The sequence below is a fragment of the Schistocerca cancellata genome, chromosome 3 (genome assembly GCF_023864275.1).
Source record: "Schistocerca cancellata isolate TAMUIC-IGC-003103 chromosome 3, iqSchCanc2.1, whole genome shotgun sequence".
In the NCBI taxonomy this organism is placed as follows: domain Eukaryota; kingdom Metazoa; phylum Arthropoda; class Insecta; order Orthoptera; family Acrididae; genus Schistocerca; species Schistocerca cancellata.
Window position 1 is genome coordinate 67,020,962 of NC_064628.1, and position 24,802 is coordinate 67,045,763.

General features: G+C 43.2%; 1 protein-coding gene and 1 pseudogene across 1 annotated transcript in view; both read left to right on the plus strand.

Moving 5' to 3' along the window:
• LOC126177001 (serine/threonine-protein kinase meng-po) overlaps positions 1–24,802 on the plus strand; it is a 382,656-nt gene that overhangs the window by 222,289 nt on the left and 135,565 nt on the right. Inside the window, exon 4 of the mRNA XM_049924216.1 lies at positions 14,076–14,405. Within this exon, the coding sequence (XP_049780173.1) occupies positions 14,076–14,405 (330 nt within the window). The remainder of the gene's footprint in view (positions 1–14,075; positions 14,406–24,802) is intronic.
• On the plus strand, positions 17,039–17,156 carry LOC126177866 (5S ribosomal RNA; annotated as a pseudogene).

Consider the following 24,802-nt stretch of genomic DNA (forward strand, 5'->3'; position numbering starts at 1 on the left):
CCCTCGTCGTTTTTCCTGCTTGATCCTCTGCTGCCTTCGCTAGTTCATCTCTCAAAGCTACCCATTCTTCTTCTACTGTATTTCTTTCCCCCAGTCCTGTCAATTGTTCCCTTATGCTCTCCCTGAAACTCTCTACAACCTCTGGTTCTTTCAGTTTATCCAGGTCCCATCTCCTTAAATTCCCACCTTTTTGCAGTTTCTTTAGTTTTAATCTACAGTTCATAACCAATAGATTGTGGTCAGAGTCCACATCTGCCCCTGGAAATGTCTTATCTTCTTTTATGATTCTTGAACCAAGTGTTAGCTATGATTAAGTTGTGCTCTGTGCAAAATTCTACCAGGCTGCCTCTTTCGTTTCTTACCCCCAATCCATATTCACCTACTGCGTTTCCTTCTGTCCCTTTTCCTACTGACGAATTCCAGTCACCCATGACTACTAAATTTTCGTCTCCCTTCACTATCTAATTTCTTTTATTACATCATACATTTCTTCAATTTCTTCGTCATCTGCAGAGCTAGTTGGCATATAAACTTGTACTACTGTGGTACGCGTGGGCTTCGTATCTATCTTGGCCACAATAATGCGTTCACTATGCTGTTTGTAGTAGCTTAACCGCATTCCTATTTTCCTATTCATTATTAAACCTACTCCTGCAGTATCCCTATTTGATTTTGTGTTTATAACCCTGTGGTCACCTGATCAGAAGTCTTGTTCCTCCTGCCACCGAACTTCACTAATTCCCAATATATCTAACTTTAACCTATCCATTTCCCTACCTGCCCGATTAAGGGATCTGACATTCCACGCTCTGTTCCGTAGAACGCCAATTTTCTTTCTCCTGATAACGACATCCTCTTGAGTAGTCCCCGCCCGGAGATCCGAATGGGGGACTATTTTACCTCCGGATTATTTTACCCAAGAGGACGCCATCATCATTTAATCATACAGTAAAGCTGCATGCCTTCGGGAAAAATTACGGCTGTAGTTTCCCCTTGCTTTCAACCGTTCGCATTACGAGCACAGCAAGGCCGTTTTGGTTAATGTTATAAGGCCAGATCAGTCAATCATCCAGACTGTTGCCCCTGCAACTACTGAAAAGGCTGCTGCCCCTCTTCAGGAACCACACGTTTGTCTGGCCTCTCAACAGATACCCCTCTGTTGTGGTTGCACCTACGGTATGGCTATCTGTATCGCTGAGGCACACAAGCCTCCCCACCAACGGCAAGGTCCATGGTTCATGGGGGGCGGGGATAAAAATCGTAATCTACTAAAAAAAAAGAGAACTTTATCATAATAAACAACAGGAAATGGGATTCTTCCTATACCTACGAAATGATATGCGGATTAAATATCACAATGAGATTTATTATATATCAGAACATAAATGCACATGATTGTCGACACACACAGTAGGTTAAAGGATAGGATATACTGAAATATTATGAGAATAAGTGTTGGCTCGAGAACAAGGGGCTCCTACTCTCTGTGATTCAACAGATTGGCGATAATGGCTGGAGGTGCTAATGAATCAAATATTAATCTCCCGACTATATAGCAGTATCGCAGTTAGTACTGAGAGCTCAAAATGGGATCACATGGAGAAACAAGCAGGGTGGACTTGTAGCAAAGCGAACGCGCGTGCTGCTGAGGGATTCAGTATAAAATTGATAAGGTCCTACAATGCCTGAGCCGCAAAATACTGTACCAGTACTGAAACCTGCAGCACGTCGTCGATAGACAGCGTCCTGATGATATAGGCGCCGACTTCTGCAGTGCAGAAACTCTGTGTCAGCCCCTGGCCGCGAAGGCTGTCCGAGAATTCTAAGTTCTTCCGAAAACGAGCGACCAAGTCGCAAGTCCGTCCGACTCCGACGAAGATCAGATCCCGAATCCCACTGCCCGCGCAACGCAAGAGCGAAGCCATCATTGCTCTACTCCCTACTCTCCTCGAAAAACTGCGAATCAGCATTCAGTTCTGATTCCAAAATTCCCCCACAGTGTCTCAGACCGTTCCTTCCAGTTTCGAGCAGGGCTTTATGACGTCAACTAGCCTCAGTTTAAGTTGACCAATCATGCCTCTGCTATTCAGCTAAGGGCACTGAACTTGCCGTTTGACCGGCTACGAAAACAACCTGCCTAGACCACCGGCAATCCGGTGCCAGACAGTCGCACCCAGCAGGGCACAGTCCACAAGTATTCTCAGAATCAGGAGGGGAGCCCGCATCTCGTGGTCGTGCGGTAGCGTCCTCGCTTCCCACGCACGGGTTCCCGGGTTCGATTCCCGGCGGGGTCAGGGATTTTCTCTGCCTCGTGATGGCTGGATGTTGTGTGCTGTCCTTAGGTTAGTTAGGTTTAAGTAGTTCTAAGTTCTAGGGGACTGATGACCATAGATGTTAAGTCCCATAGTGCTCAGAGCCATTTAGAATCAGGAGGACAGTGCAGTCAGTCGGTGCCAGGAATCTTCTTTCCGGACGCGCCGGAACGGTAAACACATAAACTGCGGCGACACTCAGATGTCTCGCAGGTCATTTCACCCTGCATACAATAGTCGAAACTCGAGCGACGTCAGTCGTTCCGCCAGGCGCTTGAGCCCATTGTACAAACCCTCAGAATTCGGAGAAGTGCAGCCCCCAACAGGAAATGCACTGTGTCGCGTCCTCCGATGCTCGCCTCGCACAGGCCACCCAGGGAAGTAACCCAACATGCATAGGAATCAAGTGAAAAGTTTTTTTTTTTTTGAACTCTCAGTACAAATACTCTCATTACAATAACCTTATTCGGTCTGTTACTACCGTGAAATGACATAGAACATTAATAAAATTGATGAAAATGAGAGGAGACATGCAAAAGAGGGCATGGAACCTCACAGTATGACATATTTTTTTCTGTTTCTTTGAGGTGAGAAATAGGTTATGTTGTAAGTAGGCTGTTTAGGTTTTCTTATTGGTAACACCACGTAGCGCTCTGTATGAAAATCACTGGCTGTGCTGTTTGCAGTCTGTGGCTAGTTTGCATTGTTGTCAGCCATTGTAGTGTTGGGCAGCTGGATGTGAACAGCGCGTAGCGTTGCGCAGTTGGAGGTGAGCCGCCAGCAGTGGTGGATGTGGGGACAGAGATGGCGGAGTTTTGAAATTTGCAATACTGGATATTATGAAGTGCTATGTTGCGCTAAAAATTTGTGTGTCAGTTTAAGTACAGTCGTATATAATTGTTCTAAGGGGACGTTTCAATGTTATAAGTACAATTTTAAATTATTATTTATATTTATTTTTGTTGCAAGTACGTTTCAAAAAGCTTGTAAAGACGCTCGAAGAGTAATGTGTACGAGTGACACTTCTAGGTAAGGGGAAGCGCCTCTTTTATGGGAGTCGGCAGAGCGGTGCTAATGAGCTAAGCGCACGGAGCGGGAACAAATCTGTGATGTAGTGTACGACCGAGAGGACGAAGAACTCAGAGCCTCGAATTCCGTAGCACTAAGCAGGTTTGCACTAAAACTCACGAAAAGTCGTCGGCTCTCATAGACGGGATAAAATGATCTCAGAAAATAATAATAATAAAAATAAACTGGCAATTTTGAGCTTAACACAAATTCGTGGGCGTTGTGTGGTAGGGTTGCCATAATTTCTGTTTGAGAAACCGAGACATTTCTCTTACACTAACTAAAAATGGACGTAATTTGGGTTCAAATGGTTCAAATGGCTCTAAGCACTATGTGACTTAACGCCTGAGGTCATCAGTCCTTACTTAGAACTACGTAAACCTCACTAACCTAAAGACATCACACACATACATGCCCGAGGCAGGATTCGAACCTGCGGCCGTAGCAGCAGCGCAGTTCAGGACTGAAGCGCTTAGAACCGCTCGGCCACAGCGGCCGGCCGTAATTTGGGAAGCAGAAACTGTGACAAATTAGGATATTTCTCTTGAGCTTAAAAAGTGAATTAATAATGGAAATATTTTCTCGGCTTTATGACCAAGCGAGGTGGCGCAGCTGGCCGCTGTGGTCGAGACCTTCTAGGCGCTTCAGACCGGAACCGCGCTGCTGCTACGGTCGCAGGTTCGAATCCTGCCTCGGGCATGGATGTGTGTGATGTCCTTAGGTTAGTTAGGTTTAAGTAGTCTAGGGGACTGATGATGGTTCAAATGGCTCTGAGCACTATGCGACTTAACTTCTGAGGTCATCAGTCGCCTAGAACTTAGAACTAATTAAACCTAACTAACCTAAGGACATCACACACATCCATGCCCGAGGCAGCATTCGAACCTGCGACCGTAGCGGTCGCTCGGCTCCAGACTGTAGCGCCTAGAACCGCACGGCCACTCCGGCCGGCGGGACTGATGACCTCAGCTGTTAAGTCTTATAGCGCTTAGAGCCCTTTTTTTTTTTTTTTTTTTTTTTTTTTTTTTTTTTTTTTTTTTTTGAGGTGGCGCAGTGACTAGAACACTGGACTCGCAATTGGGCAGGAGGACGGTTCAATCCCGGGTCCAGCCATCCTGATTTAAGTGTTCCATGTTGTTTTCCGTTAATTGCTCCAGACAAATGCCGGTATGGTTTCTTTGAATGGACACGGCCGACTTCCTTCCCTGTCCTTCGCTAATGCGATGAGACCGATGACCTCGCTGTCTGGTCTCCTCCCCTTCCCCCCCCCCCCCCAAAAAAAAACAATACAAGAACTCGGCTTTATGATTAGTACCCTCTGTAGCTATACCAAAGAACGGAGTTCTGAAAAATCATTCCATCTTTGTTTGACAGTGCCGCTCGCTAACAATGATTTCACAATTGCTGTTGATTTTGTTCTGCCCAACGTCACGTTTTTTGCTTCTTCTAAATCACTGAAATATTTGGAGCTTAGCCTAGAAGAACAGTCCACAGATTTCACAAACATTTGATCTTTAACGGTATGACAACACGTTGCTAATTTACATTGATAATTCTGCCGCTATTACTAATTCGTTCCGTTTAAATGAATTTGAAACAAAATAACTGCCCATTTTTAAGTGCTTGCAGAGTACACGTTTGATTTACTCTTTGCGCCAGCTAAATGATACTTAATATTTTTCTCTTTCCCCATGTTCAATGGAAACTCAACACAAATCACACATTCTACTTCATAGTCAGTTCTCCATCGCTTTATGAAAAATTATACCTCTGCAGATTTTTCCTGGAGTGAACACTTCCGCTTTGATATTATGAGCTTACTTGAGAAGTGGTTCAAATGGCTCTGAGCACTATGGGACTTAGCTTCTGATTTCATCAGTCCCCTAGACTTAGAACTAACCTAAGGACATCACACACATCCATGCCCGAGGTAGGATTCGAACCTGCGACCGTAGCGGTCACGCTGTTCCAGACTGTAGCGCCTAGAACCGCTCGGCCTCCCCGGCCGGCTGAGCTTACTTGAAACAAGCCCTTTAATAACAAATTAACTGCGATACTATTCAGTCAGAGAAACAGAGAACCACGTTGCTGCAAAGCGTAAAGTGAACTCAGGTATGCGACATTAATCGAAATTTAGCAGCATTACCGCACAGTAATACCTCTTAAGGGTCTCAGTCAACTATTATGTCAAAAAGTTTCGTTATTTAGGATAACAGCGACAATTGAAATACAGGTTCAAGCAAGAATGTGGAGAAAGATAATATGAGAGTATTTATCTGAAATCCGAAATCCTGGGCTAACTGCCGCCCCGAAAGTACTTTTCGGGACACATATTTCTTTAATCTGAAACGAGGACTGTCTCGGAAAACCGGAACATCTGGCAATGCTGTTGTATGGAAGAACATGTGAACGGCATTTCCAGCACTAGCTCAGACTACCTATAGCTCTTCTTCACTACAGCAAGCCAATGAACATCAATCTATTAGAACTGTATTAGGATATGGACCAGTTATAGTATTAATTATGCTAATACACGTTTAAAAGTCAATTCAGTAACCTTTCGTTTACCTTGAACCACTATGTAAAGTACATTAATAACCTAAATATCAATTAGAGGTTCTCATAAGCTCTTATTAACAGTTTTCAAAATACAGTTTCATATCCCTCAACAGTTTATTTAATTTCATGTTGTTAAACATTTACTTTTCAGTTCTGATATCATACTATGTTTACAAGTATGTGTACAAGGTTATGTTCTTTCCTTTTCCATGTCGTTGTAATTGCGCTGTAACAGCACTGATGATATATAGCGTCTTTCATAAAGACTCGCATAGGTCTGCATAAGCTTAATTCCAGTATACAGAGAAATATGCATAAATATGAAGCAACAAAATCGAGGACATCCAGTGAATTTTACGTCAACGAGCTATTTTTACGGGAAGATAAGAACTAATATGAAAAGCTTGTTTTGATTATGTATTACTGTAGTGATCAATTAGGGAGGTTTGAAGGTGATGTGCGCATTGCTTACCGTGTTTCAGGCTACTAATCTTTCTTTATATGTGAGCAAAATTTACTATAGTAACTTATTACTTCAGAACAGCATATGTTTTTACGAACTGGCGAAATTCTTATGAGATGTAAATCAAGATAATACAGAGGAAGACTTATAGGTCTGTCATTTTAATGCACTGCTCTCTATCCATGTGTATGTTATAGTACTAACAGAGCCATATCAGTTTCATTAGGTAAAAGGTAACACAATCATTTATAAGTTGTTAATTATTGTCAGTAATTTTGTCGGCGGATTTTGGGTTCATCCTGTATACAGTAAACGTTAATGGTCCAATCACAGTCCCTTGCAGGAAATCCGGAGATCACCTTTACATCTGTCGAACTTGTTCCGTTAAGAACGATGTGTTGAATTCTATCTGCAGTGAAGAACTGGAACCAGTAACAATTCTGGTCCAATACTCGGTAAGCGCGTATTTTGATCAGCAATGACAGTGCGGAGCTGTTGCCTCTTATTTTATCACGAGGATCATTTTTCTATACGTAAGTGGAAGTCAGCAAAGTCTTTTGGCATTCAGAGAAGAAAGTTGGTAATTTAAATTACGTAAAAAGATCGCGCCGCCGCAAAGGAAAACCCCTTTGTTTTGATGATTGCCATCTCACTCACCAATAATACCCGCGATACTCTCTGCCCTATTTGGTGAGGCCGGCCGCGGTGGTCTAGCGGTTCTGGCGCTGCAGTCCGGAACCGCGGGACTGCTACGGTCGCAGGTTCGAATCCTGCCTCGGGCATGGGTGTGTGTGATGTCCTTAGGTCAGTTAGGTTTAAGTAGTTCTAAGTTCTAGGGGACTTATGACCTAAGATGTTGAGTCCCATAGTGCTCAGAGCCATTTGAACCAAGCCTATTTGGTGATAGTATTAAACAAACTGCCATTCTTTGAATATTTTCGATGCCATCCGCCACTTTTATATGGTGGAAAGCTCTTATAGCGTAGCAATATGGCAGAGAGGGCGGACTAGTGTGAGCCATCTCTTTAGTAGATTTGTTCCACCTTCTGTATGAGAAAGAGATACACACATCAAAAAAAGTTTTGCATTACCCCCGTTCCCAGAACTCCTGAAGATGGACGTCGACTGTAGCTATTGCATCACATACACAGTCCCTTTGACTATTCGGAGATGTCACTAAACAACCACGCATGAGCAGCGCCTATTAGACGGAAGGGGTCCGACAGCCGATCAGTTCCAGTCAGTCCACCAGTAAGAAGGTACACGGCTCGTGTTGTCTGTTGTTCAACCATGCCTAGATGGTCAATACCGCGGTTCGATTGCGTCCGCATTGTTACTTTCTGCCAGGAAGGGTTCTTAACAAGGGAAGTGTCCAGGCGTCTCGGATTGAACCAAAGCGATGTTATTCGACATGGAGCAGATACAGAGGGACAGGAACTGTCGATGACATGCCTCGCTCAGGCCGCCCAAGGGCTACTACTACTGTGGATGACCGCTACCTACGCATACGGCTCGGAGGAACACTGACAGCAACGCCATCATGTCGAATAACGATTTTCGTGCAGCCACAGAACGTCGTGTTATTACTCAAACTGTGCGCAATAGGCTGCACGATGTGCAACTTCAATCCCGGAGTCCATGGCGAGGTCCATCTTCGCAACCACGACACCATGCAGCACGGTACAGATGGGCCCAACAACATGTCGAATGGACCGCTCAGGATTGGCATCACGTTCTCTTCACCGGCATATGCCTTCAACCAGATAATCGTCCGAGACGTGTTTGGAGACAACCCGGTCAGGCTGAACGCCTTAGACACATTGTCCAGCAAGTGCAGCAAGGTGGAGGTTCCTGATGTTTTGGGGTGGCATTATGTGGGGCCGACGTACGCTGTTGATGGTCATGGAAGGCACCGTAACGGCTGTACGATACGTGAATGCCATCCTCCGAACGATAGTGCAACCATATCGGCAGCATATTGGGGAGGCATTCATCTTCATGGACGACAATTCCCATCCCCACTGTGCACATCTTAAGAATGACTTCCTTCAGGATGACGACATAGCTCGACTAGAGTGGCCAGCATGTTCTCCAGGCATGAACCCTATCGAACATGCCTGGGGTAGATTGGAAAGGGCTGTTTATGGACAACGTGACCCACAAAGCACTCTGAGGGACCTACGTCGAATCGCCGTTGAGGAATGGGACAATCTGGACCAACAGTGCCTTGATGAACTTGTGGATAGTATGCCACGACGAATACAGGCATGCATCAATGCAAGAGGACGTGCTACTGGGTATTAGAGGTACCGGTGTTTACAGGAGTCTGGACCACCACCTCTGAATTTCTCAATGTATGGTGGTACAACATGCAACGTGTGGTTTTCATGAGCAATAAAAAGGGCGGAAATGATGTTATTGTTGATCTCTATTCCAATTTTCTGTACAGGTTCCGGAACTCTCAGAACCGAGGCGATGCAATACTTTTTTTGATGCGTGTACATTCCGTAATTTTGTAACAGATTTATGTCGGCCATAAAGGCCTATAATTACATGTAACTATCCCGCGACACTTGAAAAGTGGCTGTAAGTATGAGAAACAACTTTCTTCACTCTTTTTATCGCTTCAGCAGACGAAAATGTCCATTGAAGCAGAGATGTCCTCACACTATCGATGCGCCTGAAGCAGGAATGTGTTTAGATCCAGGCCATGTGCGCATCGATTTCTTTTATTCCCTGAGGTTGATCGGGGAATGTGACCTCCTCTTCCGTTGGGGAAACTCAGGTAAAAGTCTGTGTGAACAACCGCAACTTGGCTAATGACGGGGAGGCGGGGTCGAGAGAGAACATAAGCCACGCGCATTAGACAGAATGTGGTGTTGGAATCAAAAATCTTTACTTTTTTTACGTATATTTCGATCATTTAATAGGAGGACGTTAATGGGGCATTTTCTCGCAAATAGTGCGTTTCCTCGCGAGACGAATGCGCAGTCATTATAGATGTAGTTGCATCAAGGGTGGTATATTGCAAAACTAATAAACATTTTGTGTGTTATTTTCTTTTGTAAAAATCCTTTTTCTTTGAATTAAATATCGATGAAAACTAAAGCCACCGGCTGTTGTGGCCGAGCGGTTCTAGGCATTTCAGTCCAGAACCGCGCTGCTGCTACGGTCGCAGGTTCGAATCCTGCCTCGGGCATGGATGTGTGTGATGTCTTTAGGTTAGTTAGGTTTACGTAGTTTCTAAGTCTAGGGAACTGATGACCTCAGATGTTAAGTCCCATAGTGCTTAGAGCCATTTGAGCTATTTGAAAACTAAAGCCACAGTGTTACCTGCGTTATGGTAATGAAATTGTAATTAGATGGTGTTCGGAAATCCTGTACTTGAATCACAACTGGTGTAATGTCCGATTATCAATTCAAAACGTGTTCACGTCTACACAGACGTCATTGCTTCTCCTGACTTTTCTTCACGACATCTTTCATTATCTCTGTATGTGTTTTCCCAGTGGTCTAGTGACAATATTTAATGAATAATTTCATATAGTGTGCGCTTCATTAAAATATGATCATACATTACGCATCTTCAACTTGTAGCCACGTATATAATTATATCCACTGTACCGGTATGTAATTGGTGCCCCCACTAGTTGTGCTTACAATACCGTCTTTTATACAGGATCTTTTAGCTATTCCTTCAGCTCAAACCAACAATTTTCCCTGCGTTTTTCCCATGGTTCCCGAAACTTATAATTATATGTGTTTTCAACAAGTAACGCTAATCGCCGAAACATGCAGAAATATATATGAATGTATTCATTTCGAAGGTACCAAGTAAGTTCATCGCTTTACGTGTCAACGAGATGTAGGACAGTGAGAGTATAGATTGCCAGTTGTGCATAATCATAGGTACAAAATAGCTTTCAATTCCAGGATGTCATGGGCAGTAAACCCACATCAAAGTTAAAAGTCAGACTTTCTCGAGAAACACGAACAGTGTGTTCGGATAATGGCGAGTTCAAGCCAAATTAGGGCAGAGATGTACAACCTTTTGGGGTCATACAGCCAAGATTTTTGAAAGAATTTTACCAAATCGAATATTTTACTAAATATTTTATTGAATCTTTTATTTTACTAAATATTTTACTAAATCGAATAAGTGAAAAGATAGGAAAGGAGCTGAGTGGAGAACAGCGTGGATTTAGGAAAGGGAGAAGCACGATCGACCTGATATTTTCTATCCGTCAACTAACAGAAAAAAGTTGGGAGTATAACAAAAGGATGATAATGGTTTTTATAGGCATAGAAAAGGCATATGACTCAGTTAACAGGGAAAGACTCTGGGAAGAAATGAAGAAGATAGGATAAATGGTTCAAATGGCTCTGAGCACTATGGGACTTAACTTCTAAGGTCATTAGTCCCCTAGAACTTAGAACTACTTAAACCTAACTAACCTAAGAACATCACACACATCCATGCCCGAGGCAGGATTCGAACCTGCGACCGTAGCGGTCGCGCGGTTCCAGACTGTAGCGCCTAGAACCGCTCGGCCACTCCGGCCGGCGCCCCATCAGTCCAACATGATTAGCCAGATATAGTTTCCGCAGGTAATTTCACTGCAGCTCATTTTATCTTATCGGTTGGAGTAGGAAAATGAGCAGATACAACTGAAGAGGGTTTAAGGAGAAATTAAGAACTGGAGAATATATACCAATCAGTAAACAGAGCCCAAGTATAGCGTGGGAAAAGTTGTCATATGTTAATAAGGCAGCTCCAAATAAATCGATAGGTAAGCCTGAAGGCTTTCGTGGTCGTTGTCACTGAAGTTAAAATCTTCTGGGTTGTCAGGCCGCGTCATATTTCTTTCTAAAATAATCGGCGTTTCGACCCCTGTGTTGGATCTCCTTCAGGAAGACGTCCTGAAGAAGATCCCAGGAAAGAGGTCGAAACGTCGATTATTTTTGAAGGAAATATGACGCGGCCTAACAGCCCAGAAGATTTTAACTTTAATTCGGTAGGTATCTTGCAATGGAAACTGTCTAAAAAGTTACCAAACACTCATTCGGGAACCTCGAATATGTTACGAGATGTTTGTAAATTTGACCAGCAGTTTCCTCACCCCATACATATATTTTGAAAGAAGAGAAAGACTTAGTGGCTGACAAGTGTGGAAATATGTGCTAAGGACTTGAGGCCACAGTAGATAGGTATCATAAATTTAGGGAAAACGTTGACTGAAATAAAAGAAAACATGTGGTCAATGGATCTTAAAAACCACATTCTGATGGTACTCGACGTAGTATGGAGAAAGCTTAGTACGAAAGAAAAACTTCTTTTCTTTTCAGGTTAACGTAATGTGAAAAACGAACAAAGTGTTTGTGAAAATGCATTTGCGGAATTTAGAATGAACTATTATGACAACTCAGAATAAACTCAGCGCCGGCCGGGGTGGCCGAGAGGTTCTAGGCGCTACAGTCTGGCACCGCGCGACCGCTACGGTCGCAGGTTCGAATCCTTCCTCGGGCATGGATGTGTGTGATGCCCTTAGGTTAGTTAGGTTTAAGTAGTTCTAAGTTCTAGGGGACTGATGACCTCAGAACTTGAGTGCCATAGTGCTCAGAGCCATTTGAACGATTTGAATGAACTCAGCGAACCCGCAAAACACACCCTGGAAAAGTAATTGAAACTGATATAACAGGGATCTTATTTAGCTGGAACATTCTAAGGTTACAGAAACTGCACTTCTAAGACTTTACTTTAGTTGGCATTGCAGTACAACAGACAGCTTCAGTTCTTAGGTGTACAGGATCTTCTTGACTTTAAGAGATTGATCTTCTTACTACAGAAAACATGTACTAGAGGTGACCTGATGATGTTAGAATTGAGAATACCCTGTACTAGTTGAAAGACGCTGAAGTAGCAGTGAAAACCATTCACACAGAAGTAAATAAATAAGTCCGAAACACGCGGAAAAGGAAATAAAGGACAAGGAAAATACATTATTTTCGACCTTGCAATGACCCAAAACGAACACGTATTTCGTTAAGTCACGTCTTGTGATACTCGTGTAAAAAAAGACTTTCCATCAACTTCCGAACCCTATCATAACACCGTTAAACTGCTACGTAGGCTAGCACGGTTGGAAGACGGGCAGGCAGGCAAGACTCGTTTAGCCTGCTTCAGTTGGGGAGTGAAGCTGCCTGCCCGGTCTGCAGCTTGCCTGCCTCGCTAACAGACAAGTTATTTTTTATTTAGCGTATGGCTATACATGCAGCATTAATACATCAAGTGTTAGACATTAAAATCTTATAACAATCATAAATATAATTTATGTTTATATTGGTCAGTTAAAAGGTTATATCAAGGTTTGAGATCCATTCTAGCGCCGATGGGGATGCCTCCTGGAAGTCGGACCAGTTCCCTGCATATGCTCGCAAGGAGCATTCACCATGGATGTGTTGGATCGTCTGTCTAGGGGCACCGCAGTCGCATTCTGGTGACATCGCTCTTCCCCATTTGTGTAGTGAATCCGCACACCTGCCATCTCCAGTACGTATTCAGTTTAATGCGAACCATGTTTTCCGTGTTAGTTCCATTCCAGAGATGTTGCAGTTATAGCTCTCAAACCAGGTCTGTAATTGGTCATTTGTCTTTTGGTTCCAATCTAGTCTCCATTGTTTCATGTGGTCATAGTTATTATTTTGAAGCTGCTCAGTTGTGCGTATGGGTGGCTTTCTTGATTTCAATCGAGTGTGTCGCAGTTGTGAGAATTCTTGTTTAATTGGTAGTTCTGGTTTTGTCTCAATATTTCTGAATTCGTGCAGTAGGGCCGCTTTTCTACGCAGGTCCGGGGGCAGGATATTACATAGCACCGGTAGCCAGTACGTGGGCGTTGATTTAACGGTTCCAGAAATCAACCTCATTGTGTTATTTAATTGCCTGTCAATAAGTTTGGTGTGACAGCTATTAATCCAGACTGGAGCGCAGTACTCAGCCACAGAGAACACTAAGGCGATAGATGAGGTGCGTAATGTTTTTGCGTTAGCTCCCCAAGTAGTACCGCTAAGTTTTTGAATGATGTTATTCCGTGTTCCAATTTTTGCAGTGGTGTTCTCCAGATGTTTTCGGTAAGAAAGAGTGCGATCCAATGTTATACCTAAGTACTTTGGAAACTTATTATGTTTGAGGTTGGTGTTTCCGAGTTTTATGTTAATAATTTCATTTGCCATTTTGTTATTAAGATGGAATGTAGATACTTCAGTTTTGTTAGGGTTTGGCTTGAGTCTCCATTTCTTGAAATAATTGTATAGTATTTCGACGTCACTATTAAGGACTTCCTCTGTATTGGGGAGATACTTGTCTCTGGTAGCCAGTCATCCGCATAGCAAAATTTTCTTGACTTTGTGTGTGGGAGATCTGCTATATAGAAACAGACATGTACGGGCTGGTTAAAAGCGTAATGTGTACACCTCTGGATTGGGGTCTAACAAGCAGTCTCTTTGAATTAGCGAGATAGTCACAACACAAAAACAAGACTAACTTCTGGAAACAGGAATAATCTGCGGCTTTTTTTCTGATTTTTAGTTGCCTTTCGTAGCTCCAGCGACATACGATGAATTGGTGCTAGAAGGTATCACTTAGACGGGCGCCGTGCGGCGCTGCGCTGTTGCAGGTGAGCCTGGCGGAGGAGTTCGACATCCTGCAGATCGTGGGCGAGGGCTGGTTCGGCAAGATCCTGCTGGTGGAGCACCGCGCCACGGACACCGAGATGGTGCTGAAGGCGCTGCCCAAGCCGTACACCGCGCTGCGCGACTTCTTCCGCGAGTTCCACTACGGCCTGCACCTGTCGGCGCACCGCAACATCATCACCACGTACGACGTCGCCTTCGAGACGGCCGGCTTCTACGTCTTCTCGCAGGAGTACGCGCCGCTCGGCGACCTCACCTCCAACGTGTCCGAGGCGGGCATCGGCGAACTGCACACCAAGCGCGTCGCCAAGCAGGTGTGTAGCCTCACCTAATGTCTAGCGCGGCACAAGCACAATACGGCTGACCCTGAGTTCATTGCCCCGTTCTTCGTCAGCGTTCAGTGTCCTGTCGGTGGTTACTAAAGTGCGCGTCATTTATGACGGCGGCCGAGTTTAGGTTCGTTCTGCGCATCTGACATCACAAAACACAGTCAGCCAATGAACAGAGAACGACGTTGCCAGAGCTCGACTGCAGTGCAGAGCACGGACGAGTGGCTTCAGTTCTAGAAACGTTCAGTCATAAAGAAAGTAATAGAACAAAAGCAATGTCTTGGCCGGCCGCGGTGGTCTAGCGGTTCTGGCGCTGCAGTCCGGAACCGCGGGACTGCTACGGTCGCAGGTTCGAATCCTGCCTCGGGCAGGGGTGTGTGTGATGTCCTTAGGTTAGTTAGGTTTAAGTAGTTCTAAGTTCTAGGGGACTTATGACCTAAGATGTTGAGTCCCATAGTGCTCAGAGCCATTTTTCTCTTTTTTGCTATGTCTTGGTAGCAGACTTTCTTTTATAGAAAGTTTGGAAAAAATATTCTTTATACCAACTGCTTCATATTCTATTAATTAATTAAACCAAACAAGCAATAAGCCTCCTAATTCAGGCGATAGCAAGGAAAGGTATTTGTATCACTCTCACTAACCGCTTTTTCGCAATAAAGAACAGCGGTAATTGTTTATTTCCTATTGTACTTCGACGAAACGTGAGTAATTCATAATCATACCAACAGTGTTTGTCGGTATTTTGCGTAAGATTTTAAAGCCCTTCGGGAGGGAAGTTCAACAACCAGCTCCGTTAGCGTAATGGTTAAAGTGTATGGCTGCTAAGCAAAAGGTTCTGTGTTCAAACCATGAACGGAGCTAAATATTTTCTTTATTTTAAAAACAACATCGAAGTGTCTTACTCCTTGAATTTTATTCGTTTGAATGTAATTTTTTAAAATTTCTAGTGGCAACTAAAATCGACCATACGGAAAGTATACGCTATTGACTTTTACCTCTGCAAACTCCCAAAAATTTCGTGCAATGGTTTACTACATCTAATGCTGCTCAATAACTGCGTTGAACATCGAAACAAAATTAGTCATTTATGGGGGGAAGGTATCAGTCAAGAAGATGTGTAAAAATCAAATTTTTGGGCCAAATAGTTTTTGTGAAATCGAATGATAAAGTGTGTCAAAGAAGTCGGAACACCGTGTGTCTGCACAGGAAAGCAGTGCAATGGTGCCAAAATCGCGCACATCGCGGAATGCGGGGAGCACGTCTCTGTAGCAGCGAAAGGGTTAATGCGGCCGTGGCGGCTTTACTTCATAAACTGCGCGCTCCCCCCTAAACGTAAGTTTGCGAACTATACTATACTATGGCGCTGCTTCTCTTGGCTCGTACAACTGGCAACGCAGCAATCTCCCGCGTCTGGGCGGGCATGCGCGAACCGCCAACATAAAAGAATTCAACTATAGGTCCTTTAAACGATTTTTACCAACGGCCTTGCCGCAGTGCTAACACCGCATCCCGTCAGATCACCGAAGTTAAGGGGCTTCGGAAAGGCTCAAAATCATGAAAAGTTCAGTTTTTACTTTTTTGCGTTTTCTGAATCTGCAGACTATTACCTTTTAATAGATACATAATTTATTCAATTCCGAAGACTACAACTATTTTTAAATTTTTTTTGAAATGTGTTCTACATGGGCGTGAACCACTGTGGCGCTGTTAAACTGCTGTCAAATGGTGTTATTATTAACGTCTGTGTTCATCAGGTACATTTTAGTGATGTGAGATAAAGTATGTGTTGTGGCTAACCTATTTTCAGAGACTTAGCAGCACCTGAACTGTTGAAAAAGTGTATTCACGGAAAAACTCAAAACCCCAATGAAAGTGTAGATAGTGTTATATGGTCGAGAATCCCCAAGACTGTATTTGTTGGAATAGAAACACTTCACTTTGGTGTGTATGATGCTGTTGCGACTTTCAATAATGGCAACATTGTAAGGTGCAAGGTATTTAGAAATATGGGAATGAAGATAGGTTCTAACATGGTACGAGCGATGCTTGCTTTAGACAAGGAACGCCTTCGGGCTGCAGGCAGGGCTGTAAAGAGTCTAGAAATACAAGCAAGAGTAAACAGGAGGAGGAACAAGAGGAAGCTGGAGGAGGAGTTTGCAGAGGATGAAGATAATCCATCCTATGGACCTGGAATGCACTAAAAAGTTAATCCAATCTTTGTCGCTCGATTCCCAAAACTTTTATTTTCTCATACTAATTACATGTTTTCTAAGGATCTTCCAAACATATTTGTTTCAAACGTTCAGTAAATGCTACACAGTACCTACTGCATAATTTAACACAGCCTTTTTCCAAAAAACTGTATATTTTTGAATATATAAATAAAAAATTGCAAAACAATGTTGTGAATTTTCATTACAATTGAAAAAAAATCATCTTTAATAACTGAACTAAAATTTTGTAAAATCCCTGTGTTAAGTTGTAGCCCATATTCCAATAAATAATCTGTAAAAAGTTCAACTTCCTACCTCAAATACTTTGTGAGGAAAGATGTAATTTATAAGCGTTATTTTAACATTGCAAGTATAGGGCGTTCCGGAGCCCCTTAAATGATTTTTACCAACGGCCTTGCCGCAGTGCTAACACCGGTTCCCGTCAGATCACCGAAGTTAAGCGCTCTCGGGCCGGGCTAGCACTTGGATGGGTGACCATCCGGTCTGCCACGCGCTGTTGGCAAGCGGGGTGCAGTCAGCCCTTGTGAGGCAAAGTGAGGAGCTACTTGACATACGGCGGGGAGAGCGGTGTGCTGACCACATGCCCCTCCATATCCGCATCCAGTAACGCCTGTGGGTTGAGGATGGTACGGCGGTTGGTCAGTACCGTTGGTCCTTCAGGGCATGTTCGGGCGGAGTCTAGTTGGTTTAGTTTAGTTTAAACAATTTCTAAATAATTCGTGTCGTGATCAGACAGAATAGGCATATTATAAGCGAGACGGAACAGTTCAAGTTCCTAGGCGTTTGGATAGATAGTAAGCTGTTGTGTACCGCCCATGTCCAGGATCTTGTTCAGAAGCTAAATGCTGCTTTATTTACCATTAGAACAGTATCTGGAATAAGTGACACTTCAACACGAAAAGTAGTCTACTTCGCATATTTTCATACGCTTATGTCGTATGGTATTATTTTTTGGGGTAATTCTTCTGATTCAAAAAGGGTATTTTTGGCTCAAAAACGGGCTGTTCGAGCTATATGTGGTGTAAGTTCGAGAACCTCTTGTCGACCCCTATTCAAAAATCTGGGGATTCTGACATTGCCCTCACAGTATATATTTTCTTTAATGTCGTTTGTTGTTAGCAATATTAGGCTATTCCCAAGAGTTAGCAGCTTTCACTCAGTTAATACTAGGCAGAAATCAAGTCTGCATGTAGAATGCACTTCCTTGACTCTTGCGCAGAAAGGAGTGCAGTATTCTGATGCATCCATTTTCAATAAGCTACCACAAGAACTCAGAAATCTTAGCAGTAGCCCAAACTCTTTTAAGTCTAAACTGGAGAGTTTCCTCATGGCTCACTCCTTCTATTCTGTCGAGGAGCTCCTGGAAGAGCTAAAAAATTAAGCAAATTCCAGTGTTACATTGTTGATTTTCTTCATTTAAACTTACGACTTGTCACCTGAATATGTTTTTTTATATTTCATTTTATCTGTTTCTAATATCGTGCTATAATTTCATGTGTTGACTCGTTCCATGACCATGGAGACTTCTCCTTAATTTGGTCCCACGGAACAATAAATAAATAAATAAAAAATAAATAAATCGTCGGATTTAACTTTAATTTTACGTGTATTAAATTATTGTCACAGATCATGTTGTAATCAGATTGAATATAAAGCTGTAAAGTATTTCGGAATAGGTCGTTGTTGTTGTTGTGGTCTTCAGTCCTGAGACTGGTTTGATGCAGCTCTCCATGCTACTCTATCCTGTGCAAGCTTCTTCATCTCCCAGTACCTACTGCAACCTACATCCTTCTGAATCTGCTTAGTGTATTCATCTCTTGGTCTCCCCCTACGATTTTTACCCTCCACGCTGCTCTCCAATACTAAATTTGTGATCCCTTTATGCCTCAGAACATGTCCTACCAACCGATCCCTTCTTCTGGTCAAGTTGTGCCACAAACTTCTTTTCTCCCCAATCCTATTCAATACTTCCTCATTAGTTATGTGATCTACCCATCTAATATTCAGCATTCTTCTGTAGCACCACATTTCGAAAGCTTCTATTCTCTTCTTGTCCAAACTATTTACCGTCCATGTTTCACTTCCATACATGGCTACACTCCATACAAATACTTTCAGAAATGACGGAATAGGTCAGTAACCCACAAATGCTATGAAATCAAGCAGAACTGCTACAAATTCGTCGGGCAATAGACCACGCCGCTCGAACTGTCAACACAACTCACTGACACTACGTGCACCACGCTTGTGCCTGACTAGCAGATATTCCTCGCCAGGTGTCGTTACTGTCGCCTGGATGGGTTTATATTGATAGTAGATCCGTAATCACAATGTTCTGGCTGATCAGTGTGTCAGTATACTGAGTGATCGGTTATCAGTGAATGGTGTTCTGTCATGTGCGTGTATAAATTTATTTTAATATTTAATACAGGGTGTTTCAAAAAGACCGGTATATTTGAAACGGCAATAAAAACTAAAAGATCAGCGATAGAAATACACCGTTTGTTGCAATATGCTTGGGACAACAGTACATTTTCAGGCGGACAAACTTTCTAAATTACAGTAGTTACAATTTTCAACAACAGATGGCGCTGCAAGCGATGTGAAAGATATAGAAGACAACGCAGTCTGTGGGTGCGCCATTCTGTACGTCGTCTTTCTGCTGTAAGCGTGTGCTGTTCACAACGTGCAAGTGTGCTGTGGACAACATGGTTTATTCCTTAGAACAGAGGATTTTTCTGGTGTTGGAATTCCACCGCCTAGAACACAGTGTTGTTGCAACAAGACGAAGTTTTCAACGGAGGTTTAATGTAACCAAAGGCGGTCCTTTGGTTACATTAAACCTCCGTTGAAAACTTCGTCTTGTTGCAACAACACTGTGTTCTAGGCGGTGGAATTCCAACACCAGAAAAATCCTCTGTTCTAAGGAATAAACCATGTTGTCCACAGCACACTTGCACGTTGTGAACAGCACACGCTTACAGCAGAAAGACGACGTACAGAATGGCGCACCCACAGACTGCGTTGTCTTCTATATCTTTCACATCGCTTGCAGCGCCATCTGTTGTTGAAAATTGTAACTACTGTAATTTAGAAAGTTTGTCCGCCTGAAAATGTACTGTTGTCCCAAGCATATTGCAACAAACGGTGTATTTCTATCGCTGATCTTTTAGTTTTTATTGCCGTTTCAAATATACCGGTCTTTTTGAAACACCCTGTATTAAATATACAGCGATACAATAAAGGATCTGTTTGAAAAATTTCAACGGACTGGGAACGTGACGGATGAACGTGCTGGAAAGGTAGGGCGACCGCGTACGGCAACCACAGAGGGCAACGCGCAGCTAGTGCAGCAGGTGATCCGACAGTGGCCTCGGGTTTCCGTTCGCTGTGTTGCAGCTGCGGTCCAAATGACGCCAACGTCCACGTATCGTCTCGTGCGCCAGAGTTTACACCTCTATCCATACAAAATTCAAACGCGGCAACCCCTCAGCGCCGCTACCATTGCTGCACGAGAGACATTCGCTAACGATATAGTGCACAGGATTGATGACGGCGATATGCATGTGGGCAGCATTTGGTTTACTGACGAAGCTTATTTTTACCTGGACGGCTTCGTCAATAAACAGAAGTGGCGCATATGGGGAACCGAAAAGCCCCATGTTGCAGTCCCATCGTCCCTGCATCCTCAAAAAGTACTGGTCTGGGCCGCCATTTCTTCCAAAGGAATCATTGGCCCATTTTTCAGATCCGAAACGATTACTGCATCACGCTATCTGGACATTCTTCGTGAATTTGTGGCGGTACAAACTGCCTTAGACGACACTGCGAACACCTCGCGGTTTATGCAAGATGGTGCCCGGCCACATCGCACGGCCGACGTCTTTAATTTCCTGAATGAATATTTCGATGATCGTGTGATTGCTTTGGGCTATCCGAAACATACAGGAGGCGGCGTGGATTGGCCTCCCTATTCGCCAGACATGAACCCCTGTGACTTCTTTCTGTGGGGACACTTGAAAGACCAGGTGTACCGCCAGAATCCAGAAACAATTGAACAGCTGAAACAGTACATCTCATCTGCATGTGAAGCCATTCCGCCAGACACGTTGTCAAAGGTTTCGGGTAATTTCATTCAGAGACTACGCCATATTATTGCTACGCATGGTGGATATGTGGAAAATATCGTACTATAGAGTTTCCCAGACCGCAGCGCCATCTGTTGTTGAAAATTGTAACTACTGTAATTTCGAAAGTTTGTCTGCCTGAAAATGTACTGTTGTGCCAAGCATATTGCAACAAACGGTGTATTTCTATCGCTGCTCGTTTAGTTTTTATTGCCGTTTCAAATATACCGGTCATTTTTGAAACACCCTGTATGTATTCAGAGAAAGTCTAACAATTATGTTGGCATACACGCGCTTTCGAGACGTTACCGAGTCTGTAACAACAGGAACAGAAAATATGGGATGCAAATGAAGCCCAGTCTCTAAATTGTGATTAATTATTAAAATGTATTTATAATAGTCTTCGAAAAATTTACAGAAACGCATGGTAAACTAAGCTATACAACTCAGTATTAACCCATAAACGCAAGTTGTTCTGATCAAATGGTTACAGAAATAGCCGCCTTCGGTCGCAGGATAGCGGTGACTTAATTCTGTGCCCAGTTTTCGTTTGATGCAGCACATGTGTTATCTCACGGTGCACCTGGAGTAAACAAGAATAGAAACATTTTGCTTGCATTTGGCAATGTTTGTTTGTTTTACGTCTGAAGCATGGGCTATAGCATGAAACTTATTCCAGACATCACTCCTCCGCTAACGGATTACATTAGCAATTGTGTACACTGTATAAATTAATTTTCTTGTTCCAACTCTCACGGTCACATAAAATACAGCTTCGTTAGGCCATCTGACTCCGACAGTCAGTCATTTCGCGTTGTGGGTGCTATTTTACAGGAGCAACTCGTATACTAACAGTACTAAGAGTACGTCTCGGCCGGCCGGCGTGGCCGAGCGGTTCTAGGCGCTACAGTCTGGAACCGCGCGACCGTTACGGTCGCAGGTGAGAATCCTGCCTCGGGCACTGATGTGTGTGATGTCCCTAGGTTAGTTAGGTTTAAGTAGTTCTAAGTTCTAGGGGACTGCTCACCTCAGAAGTTAAGTCCCATAGTGCTCAGAGCCATTTTTAGTACGTCTCGACTAGGCTTAGACTCCTGCACGCTTCAGTAATAGAGAATGCGTGGACGAGTATGAAGCGCCCGCAGCGCCACAGTTCGCAGACTCGTCATACTCAACTACAGCGGGAATGAAGGAAGCTGTTATCACTGACAAGAGAACCTCCCCATCGCACCCCCCTCAGATTTAGTTATAAGTTGGCTCATTCGATAGGCCTTGAAAAACTAAACACAGATCAATCGAGAAAACAGGAAGAAGTTGTGTGGAACTATGAGAAAATAAGCAAAATATACAAACTGAGTAGTCCATGTGCAAGATAGGCAACATCAAGGATAATGTGAGGTAAGGAGCGCCGTGGTCCCGTGGTTAGCGTGAGCAGCTGCGGAATGAGAGGTCCGTGGTTCAAGTCTTCCCTCGGCTGAAAACTTTACTTCCTTTATTTTCGCAAAGTTATGATCTGTCCGTTCGTTCATTGACGTCTCTGTTCACTGTAATAAGTTTAGTGTCTGTGTTTTGCGAGCGCACCGCAAAACCGTGTGATTAGTAGACGAAAGGACGTGACTCTCCAATGGGAACCGAAAACATTTGATCGCAAGGTCATAGGTCAACCGATTCCTCCACAGGAAAACACGTCTGATATATTCTATACGACACTGGTGACGACATGTGCGTCACATGACAGGAATATGTTGTCGACTGACCTAACTTGTACACTTGGCGAATGGGTAAAAAGGTTCTTCTACCTTGCCCGATTTAGGTTTTCTTGTGGATGTAATAATCACTCCCAAAAAAGTGATGAAAACATAAGCGTATGTCACATAAACTGAAAATAAAATATTAAAATTTTCATCCAAGAGCAGGCTTGAACCAAGGACCTCTTGTTCCGCAGCTGGTCACGCTAACCACGGGACCACGGCAACCGTGAGTTTACTGTTCCCTTGTTGTTGCCTATCTTGCTCATGGACTACTCACTTTGTATATTTTGTTTATTTTTTCACAGTTCCACACAACTTCTTCCTCTTTTCTCGATTGATCTGTGTTCAGTTTTTCAAGGCCTATCCACTGTGCCAACTTATAACTAAATCTGAAGGGGGTGCGATGGGGAGGTTCCCTTGTGAGTAACAGCGGCGCCTTCATTTGTGAAGTATGCAACCCACAACACTGGGCTCATACGCCGTAGCATTCCTGATCTCTAATGTAAAACTTCTAAGCGTACAGATATTAATTACATAAAATAATTAATTACGTTTCAGGGTCAACTCAAATGCTTTACTGAACATTTAAAACTTGAATATAGAAGCTGTTAATAGTCTAACGCTGAAATCACGAATTGGAAATGAAAGGATCTTGATTAGGACAACCATGATCGTCTCTAAGTTACCAAATACAAATTCTTCACATTTATCCGTTTTCAAAGAGCAATCAATTACAAGATATGCACCTATGAGTGCCAGTTCGTTATTTCTCACTTGTTACACTGCTGACTGTTCCCTTGTGACAAGACTACTGAGGTGTTCCCGCCTTGCGCCAAAAATAATGAGTGTTCTGGAAGGCTATAAAATAAATAAAATAAAATAAAATATTAATTATTAATTATGTATGATAGTGATTGGATGTAATTAATATTTGCTTATCTGGAACGTGGACGTATAATTATTCGGTATCAGACGCTTGACAATGGCTTTTTCGTAAATGTAATGTTATTCGTAGTTGACCGTGAAATAAGACTCAAATAATCGGACTTCGTATTTAAATCGTTTCCAAAGACTGCTGCGGTAGATGCGGACTCAAATCTAAATCTCAATATTAGAATAATTTGCCAGCCATGTCAATACGTCGTACAGAGGTGACTGTCTACTAAACATAAAAAGTTTACACAGTTAGTTAAATCAGATATATTCAACGAATAAGCCTACAGTTAAATAATTCTACTTACTTTCATAAATATAAATTCTTTACAGAATTGAGTGCCTAGTAAGATTGCAACTCGCAGTGTTCTTATATAACATCAAATATGGCGGTGTGCCAGTCAATGAAATATACGTGCTTCCCGCTCCCAGTTGTACCAGACCTCCCCTTCTTAATCAAACATAAGAGTATCGTAATTGTGTTTTTGTTTTATCAGCGACACAGCGCTGCAGTTCTGTGCCATAGGCTTTATTTATTTGTCACAGATTAATTATTTAATTAAGATTTCGCATTTCCGAGGAAACTCACGCACGGCATGCAAATGTGCCTTTATAAGGCGACGGCAAACTACAATCCTCTAGTGGCGAAAGCTTCACGACAGAAGTGCCGAAAGATAATCCACCGAACCACACAAGACTCCACGCTACACAGTCACTGTTTACCACAAGCTCCACCGTCGATTCTCGCTATCGATCTTCATCGAAAACATCGTATTTAGCAAAGTATTGCTTTCTTTTATAGATAGACCGAGTGAGGTGGCGCAGAAGTTAGTACACTTTCTCGCATTTGGGAAGACGGCGATTGAAACCCGTGTCCGGCCATCCTGATTTAGATTTTCCGTGATTTCCCTAAATAGCTTCAGGCAAATACCGGGATGGTTTCTTTGAAAGGCACGGCTTATTTCCATCGTCATCCTTTCTTAATCCTAGCTTGGCCTCCGTATCTAATGACCTCGTTGTCGACGGGTCGTTAAATGCTAATCTCCTTTCCCTCCCCCTCTTTTGTAAAAATACGGAAAAAAAATTGAGCACAAGGTGTTACGCAGTACATTTGAAACAAGGAAACTGCGTAACAGTCGTAAAAATAAATTGTCTAGATACAAATTATTCACCCCCCCCCCTCCCTCCCCCGGGAGACATCGCGCTAGTACCGCGTAGCAAAACCTCTAGCTTCACAATAGCCTCAGTTCGGCGAGGAAGAGGGTTCACGTGTTTCTTCGGGTATACCATATGCAGCTGAAGCCACTCACCGATTATTAGATCTGATACAGTTACAAAAC